At 35.0% G+C, this 7,988-nt stretch overlaps 1 protein-coding gene across 2 annotated transcripts; it reads left to right on the top strand.

The window, feature by feature from the left end:
- The first annotated feature begins 359 nt into the window (after nucleotides 1–359).
- On the top strand, nucleotides 360–6,257 carry LOC107766451 (uncharacterized). Of its 2 annotated transcripts, XM_016585234.2 has the most exons (4): nucleotides 360–897; nucleotides 1,866–2,786; nucleotides 5,655–5,702; nucleotides 5,784–6,257. In XM_016585234.2, the coding sequence occupies exons 1-4, from the start codon at nucleotides 661–663 to the stop codon at nucleotides 6,147–6,149; spliced, it is 1,572 nt and encodes a 523-aa protein (XP_016440720.1). In that variant the 5' UTR covers nucleotides 360–660; the 3' UTR covers nucleotides 6,150–6,257. The 2 variants fall into 2 exon arrangements, with proteins under 2 accessions (XP_016440720.1, XP_075103897.1); XM_075247796.1 differs by having other exon boundaries at nucleotides 5,655–6,257.
- The last annotated feature ends 1,731 nt before the right edge of the window (nucleotides 6,258–7,988 follow it).

Below are 7,988 nucleotides of genomic sequence, written 5' to 3'. Positions count from 1 at the left end.
TTTCTTATTAAGAGTAAAATGGGTAAAATAAAGAGTTTAAAGTTGAATTATTTTCAAATTTAGAAATATATCATTTATTTTGGAACATACTAAAAATGAAAGTACCTCATCTAATTTGAAACGGATGGAGTATTGATATAATTTTATTCGCTATCTTTTGGTATCTTTTTGGTTTATTTTTGTAAATTAAAAATTTATCGTTAAAACCTACTATTTAATTAAAAGAATCCTAAAATTTAGTAAAATCTTAAAACAATTTATCTGCTTTTTCTCCTTTCATATTTTAAAAATAATTTTTTTATCACTGAATTAATTATAAGTGATATATATCATATATCTGGAGGAAGTCCACTTGTAGTTGCTTCATCGTCTTCAATTCAGACCTCAGTTTCTTCCCGACAAGACTCTAGTACAAGGGCGTTTTCGTATATGAATGCAATTTTCCCTTGTAACTGCGAAAGTTCCAAGACCCACATAAATAGTTGATTATACAATTTCAAAACGCGTCAAAACAAAGTAGCACAGAAACAGAGGAAATTGGTTGAGAAGATTTAAAAAAAAAAAAAATTCTTCACCAAACTTCACAAATTACGAGAACTCAACTAGTAAATCCACTATAATTATTGATATAGAGAATTGGTTTTTGGTGTTTGATTAAAAATGGAGATACACGGTGAGGATCAGAGGTTAAAGGAAGAAGAGGAGGAGATGATTGAAGAGAGCAGTGATGATTGTACTTCTTCTTCAGAAGACGAAGGCACAGATGATTACAGGCGAGGAGGGTATCATGCCGTTCGCATAGGCGATGCTTTCAAAGGCGGCCGTTATGTTGTTCAGAGCAAGCTCGGTTGGGGCCATTTCTCCACTGTTTGGCTCGCTTGGGATACTCTCATGTCCGTACGTTTTTCGATCACACCTTCTCCTTTTTTTTATTCATCTGTTAATGTTTGGGATTGTGGATGATCAATGAAATAGGCCTTAAGTGAGATTTTAAGTCAGTGAGTGCGGAGGCTGAACTAAGATTTGAACCATACTTACCAGTTCGAGATTATAATTATTTTAAGTTACTCAATTTTAAATTAATAATTTGTACATAATTAATACAAATATAGTGTTTAAATTAATAAGCTACTGGGTTCGGCCGCACCCGCAACCACAACTGTGGCTCCGCCCCTGAGTGCGGAATATCTCTATATCCACTGCTCTTTTGTGGTAATGGATACGAGCATAGTATATTTTCAGTTTTGTGCACCTGTCAGTGTATAAATTTAGCAAGCTTGAAATGGTAACAGAAAAAATAGAGTACATGCTTTAGCCGGTTAAATTGAGCTGATGGTGTGAAAATAGTTTACAGTGTCCAGTGTATAGAATTTAAATCGATATAAATCTTGAAAATATTTTTGAACTACATATTCATAGTTTAAGGCTGCATATAATAGACCCGTGTGGTCCGGACCTTCCCCGGACCCTGCACATAGCGGGAGCTTAGTGCACCGGGCTGCCCTTTTTATATTCATAGTTTAAACTGAAGATTTGGATTCAATGAGTATTAGAGGATGAATAAATCCTTGAATCTTTGATTAATTGTGATTTCCTAACAGGTGTTGCTTTATATTGGGCTTCTATTTCTAGCTCTTTAATCTATTAATTGTTGTCTATTAAATGCTCTTTTATGTTAGAATTGGCCTAGCTCACCTAATTGTGCATAAGCATGAATGTTAGCTTATAGCTCTTGCAAAATTCTCATTAGAAGGACTAAGGTTTGCATTTTTTACTTGACAGTGACTTTGGTTTGTTCGATGTTTGTTTCTATCATGGCGAGTGCTAACATTTTTTTTGTATATATGTGTTTGTCAATAATGCAGCAATTTGTAGCATTGAAAGTACAAAAAAGTGCACAGCACTATACGGAGGCAGCATTGGATGAAATAACAATTCTAAAGCAGATCGCAGAAGGTGATCCAGACGGGAGTAAAAGTGTAGTGAAGTTACTGGATCATTTTAAGCACTCAGGTCCAAACGGCCAACATGTGTGTATGGTTTTTGAGTATTTGGGTGACAATCTCTTGACACTTATTAAATATACTGATTATAAAGGACTGCCTATTCACAAGGTTAAAGAACTTTGTTTCCATGTTCTAGTGGGTTTGAATTATTTACACCGACAGCTTTCTATCATACACACTGATTTGAAACCAGAGAACATTCTTCTCTGTTCCATGATTGATCCGTCTAAGGATCCGAGAAAATCAGGAGCCCCTCTTATTCTTCCTGATAATAAGGACATGAAGGGTCGTGTAACATTCAATGGGAATGTAAATAAGAACCAAAAGAAGAAGATCAGAAGAAAGGCCAAAGAAGCAGCTCAAGGTTTTGCAGGGAAGAAAGCTATTGAGTCGTCTCTCAATGTAAAATCAAGTGCAGATTTCCCAAATGATCAGCTTGTTGGTTTAGCCAGTGTTAATAGATCGTCTAATACTGATGCTGCAACAGCTAGTGGGAAAGAACATGTTGGTTCCAAGAGAGGCAGTGGTTCTAGAAGGAGGAAGACACTGGAGTCTTATGACCTAAAATGCAAATTGGTTGATTTTGGGAATGCTTGTTGGACATACAAACAGTTCACAGACAATATTCAGACGAGGCAGTATAGGTGTCCTGAAGTTATTCTTGGGTCTAAATATTCAACCTCAGCAGATCTTTGGTCCTTTGCTTGCATTTGTTTTGAGCTTGCCACTGGTGATGTGTTGTTTGATCCTCACAGTGGTGACAACTTCGATAGAGATGAGGTATGATATTTATGAATGCATACTCCCCCCAGTTACTACTATGTGTTTTTGTTTTTATTTTTTCCCAAAGTCATTTCTATGTTTCAAGAAAGGACTATGTATTGACCTGATACTTAGTCATTTTATACTTAAAAAGTTATTTTTATTTTTTCCCAAAGTCATTTCTATGTTTCAAGAAAGGACTATGTATTGACCTGATACTTAGTCATTTTATACTTAAAAGTTAAGTGAGCAAAGGAGGGCAGGAGCTGAATTTTGTTTGTTCTTTCTCTATGAACTATAGAGTTATATACCCTTCTGAAGTAAGGATATTCTAGTACACTAGTAGTCTAGTCAGGAGATATTTGTTTGCGTGTAGTTCATCTGGTTTCTTCCATAAGCATGATTATTTAAAAATAAAAGAGGGGATATTAACCATTTTATGGCTAAACATGGATTAAAACAACAAAAGAACTGTTCATTTACTTTTGCTTACAGGCACTGCCCCTACATATTTGTTTAATCCTTCTTGTGAACATAAAGTTCTATGGACTGCTTCATATTCAGTTTTATGTGTCTTTTTTGAGTTAAATAAGTTTTGTGAGATTTATGTATATATTCCGCAGAATGTATTTGATATTTGCACAAGCCAGTAGTTATTTGTATGAAAAAGATGGTCTAATATGCATTTGATGGTCTTTTCTAGTTTCTTTGTGTGATGTCATGTTGACTTCTGCTCTTTTATTGTCAAATATATCAAACTTTTATGCACCAAGTCAGGTCAACTCAGCAGTTCAAGTAATGAAAGTTGAATGGAAAAATTAATATGCTCAAAGAAAATCTAACAATAGTGCTATTATTATTGGGACAAGATAAATCTTTGTTCCAGTAGCTGCATTGGAGGAAGTAAGGGCGAGGGAAGATATGCTGGGTTCAACAGTTAGCATAGAGTGTTCTGTTTGTCCGTGGTTTACAATACCACTTGGAGCATTGTAAAAAGTGATTTACATATCCAGAGCTCTAGGGATCATCTGGTGATGTTATTGCTTCATCGTTTTTCTGAAATTCAGTATATAGGACAAACAGTTCCTTTTTCTATGCAGAAATCTACATCAAGCTCAAATTACTTGGACCATATAATCTTTTGTATTTGATTTATTGGGTAACAAATTCACAAAAGAAAAGGAAAATAAAGAGAAATTATGTTCCCATTCGTTTGAATGATTACATTTATAATCGTGTTGACAAAACTGTACATGCTATCATGAACAAAATATCAAAGTTATGCTTTTACTGTTTTAGTATCTCTCCTCTATTGACTTCTTTGTTCTATTTTTAATCAAAATGTGGGTAATCATCACTTTTATTCCGTCTCTCTTTCCTTGTCTTTAATTGGACGTTTATTTAAAGTGAATAAAGAGAAGCTTGAAAATATTGGATTCAAATTTCATCAATGTTGAGAAAATACAATAAATCTTTAATTCGATGTTTATTTGAATTGTAGCAAGTGGTATGGTCTCTAGCTGATAATGGTTATAACTATGTTATATAGGAACTTAAGAGAGGTGGGTATGAACAACAGATTTTCAAAAGAGACTTGATAAAGTAACTATTCTAAAGGGGGAGTGTTAATCGCTTTTTCCTATTTTAGCTTTTGGAGGGAAATAGATGTTTCAGTTTTGGGGTTGGTGTCTTTCAGTGCAAAGGGTTAAGAACAAGTTGTGTTTTGCATATTTTGTGATTTTATTGGATAGAGTGTATTTGTGCTGTAGAGGTGAGCTCAAGTTGGTCCCCACACCATGGTCATCCCAAAAGACCACTTTTTTTTAAACCCCTCCCAAAAGAACACTTGAAAGTTGTTAAAGAGGATAAGTGAGTTCGACAATAGTCTATGTTATCTCTGAACTTGCTGCTTGAATTATCTTTTCTAAGGGGTAACGGGGAAGGTTTGAAAAGAAAATTTGAAGCAAGATTTTGAGAAGTCTTAATGAGGTAGGCACACGAATTGGTAAGCAAAAACTGGCGATACTAACCAGTAATAGGTGTTTTCAGGGTGCATCCCTAGGGCGGTGCATGCTGGAAAGGTGCTAAAGGTAGGTGCAAGGATTCATTGGACGTGCTCCTGGCATGCGTTGCACCTTAAATGTAGAGTGACACCCAAAAAGCTTTGTAGTAACAAGCTGAATTGGCCAATCTAACCTTTAACATTTCTTTTAGCTGCTGGTGAGTTTGAAATCCTACAAAAATCAATTAAACCCGTCTTAAAATCCATGTTCTCCACTTAGTCATGGCGAAATGAGAATATGAAGTTCATCACTAAGTATTTACAATAGGGAGGGTGGGGGAAGCGCAAGAGGTAGAAATAGGAACTTATAGATATTGCAAGGAGTTAGCTGTAGAAGATGGAGAGAAGTGAAATTGCAACTACAAAAGGCTTAATCACGAGGATTGTGGAAACTATGCCTAGTGTATGTCAAACTATCTCGTACCTCATGGTCTTCTCCAAGTTTTGGGAGCTAGACGGACCTAGAATTCTGTGTCAAATTGAGATACATAGGATCAAAATAGAACTTGACCAACTGGGGGGGGGGGGGGTGCTTTATTTGGATTGACTTATAATTCAATTCCTTTTTATGATGAATTTCTAGTTTTTCCTTATCCTGGATATAAAGAGCTCTTTCTGGTTCTTTTTTTTGGATTGACTTATAATTCAATTCCTTTTTATGATGAATTTCTAGTTTTTCCTTATCCTGGATATAAAGAGCTCTTTCTGGTTCTTTTTTGTTGCTGTAATCTTGCCAAAGCCATTGTTATTGTGATTTAGTACTCAATTTAACATTGAGCATAGCCTATATATATATATTTACTGAAAGGTTCTCGGGTTGGCAGGACCACCTAGCACTAATGATGGAGCTTCTCGGAACAATGCCCCGAAAAGTAAGAGAAAGCACCTTTAACCACTTCAAAGTTATTACCCTTGTGTGCAGTCATTTTATCAACATGTTATGTCCTTTCCAGATTGCCTTGGGTGGGCGTTATTCACGTGAGTTCTTCAATAGGCATGGTGACTTGAGGCACATCAGACGGTTACGCTTTTGGCCCTTAGATAAGGTCCTTGTAGAGAAATACGAATTCAGTGAGCAAGATGCAAAGGATTTGGCTGATTTCCTGATCCCAATACTTGATTTTGTCCCAGAGACACGGCCAACTGCAGCTCAGTGCCTTCTTCATCCATGGATGAACACAGGTCCCAACAGTTTGGAACCTCGTGCGCCTGATGCACAGTCTAAAGCCACTGATACTGTAAACTCTGAGCAGATTAAGAGTGTGAAGGAAAGGAAAGAGGCTATGGAGGTTGTAATGGGGAATATGGCTATTAACTAGGAGTCTAGGACTAAAGATTGTCAAATTACTTGGTCAAATTAATGATACTTCGATACAGCAGCTTTAACCAGCCCATCTCATTAAGAAATCTAATCTATATATTATTGGTATATCGTCATGTTGTTTCTTAAGTAATTAAGCGATGTACAGTTAAGGAGGCATTATAGCACCATATATTACTTGAAACTCTTGGCAAGTCCATATAAATTCCATTACTTCGTTAATATGCTTATTATGCTTTTAAGTCGATCAGTCTCTTGCAGAGGCGGATCCAGGATTTCATGGCTACGGGTGCCACTATTCAATCCGTTTTGGATTACTTCGGTTCGATCCATTTTGAATTTATTCAATCCAATTTAAAATTTATTTTATGCATAAACGAATATGCGATACACCCCTTCCATCTACATGTAGCTGATTAATATTATATTATGTCTTTAATGCATCGCTATTAAAAAAAATTATAATTAATAAAATAACATTATATGGATTAAAAAATGATTAGATTACATCCATCCAAATAAAATACGAACAAATATTTAAGATGAAGAAAATAAGAGAAATTAACAAAAAAGAGCAGAAAAGGAACAACAATTGCATTCAGAGAGTCTTGATCCCAAGTGTCTTGCATGGAATTTCAGCACTTCAACCATGGCACCTTCAGTCCTTTTGTGATTTGAAGTGCCACTTGTTCGTTACATAGGTGTTTTTATGAAAAATATTAGTATGTATATAAAACTTTATCCGAGCGACCGGGTGGCGTGCCACCCCCAACTCAATACATAGATCCGCCCCTGATCTCTTGAGCTGCATTTTCTTGCTTCCAAAAAGATTAATTATATTATTTGTGAATGTACATTCTTTATTTGGTTAGGTTTAGCAAACAAAGTTTTTAAGAATGGAAAGAAATTATATGGTGGCTCAAATTCTTTCCTAAAAGGTTAGCACCCAAATATCTTTTCTAAAAGGGTTAGCACCCAAACTATCTTCTGTTTTCTATTATTTTACTATATAACAAGTAACAACAAAGGTAGCCTTTTCATATAATCGTGGCGGAAACGCAAAGTTTAGAAATAGAAAGACTCCTCGGTAAGGAATAAAGAAGTATTTAACGGATATCGCTTGAATAGTTTCTCTTTTGAGTATTCCTTAATTGTCAATCAATCACTTTCTCCTTTCGAGAGAATATATATAGAGGGAGCACCCTTAACGGAAAACGGAAAAAATAACAAGACATGAAAACCCAAAATGCATTTACCATTATTATCTTATTTGGCAGTTTATTTGTAATTTCTTTGCTTAATTGATAAATTTTCAACCATTTTCATTTTAGCAAAATATAAGGAGTTGATTCATTTTTGTTACAAAATTTAAAATTTAGGAGTTTCTTATGACAGGTTATAATCTTAATAAGAAAATAAAGATCTTTTTACTTTATTTACTGATCTCATGCATGTGATATTATATTGACCTCCCTTAAAAGTAATTAATTATTAAAAGAACATTTGTAATGAATTATAAATCTGATGTTCCCTAAAATTTAATGAGTTTTTATCGTTTTCTTACGGAAAAATAACACCGTATAGTTACTCTTAAAATAATAGTCGAAAGGACTAAAAGTGATCTTTGCACTATTCTTACTGCTTACTAGGAGTACTATTTTTGCATGGAAAATATACCATAAGGTGACAAATTTAAAACTAATAACACGGAAACAAAGACGCATTGCAGGAGACATACGTCATGTGTATTTGAGTATCCCAAGACGTGGCCGCTTCCTTTGGTTTCACTTTACCCCACAAATGTCAAACCAGAATATACGTAACTTATGTCATTTTG

The sequence above is a fragment of the Nicotiana tabacum genome, chromosome 24, assembly GCF_000715075.1.
Source record: "Nicotiana tabacum cultivar K326 chromosome 24, ASM71507v2, whole genome shotgun sequence".
Classification (NCBI taxonomy): domain Eukaryota; kingdom Viridiplantae; phylum Streptophyta; class Magnoliopsida; order Solanales; family Solanaceae; genus Nicotiana; species Nicotiana tabacum.
This window is presented reverse-complemented; position numbering and strand designations above follow the sequence as displayed.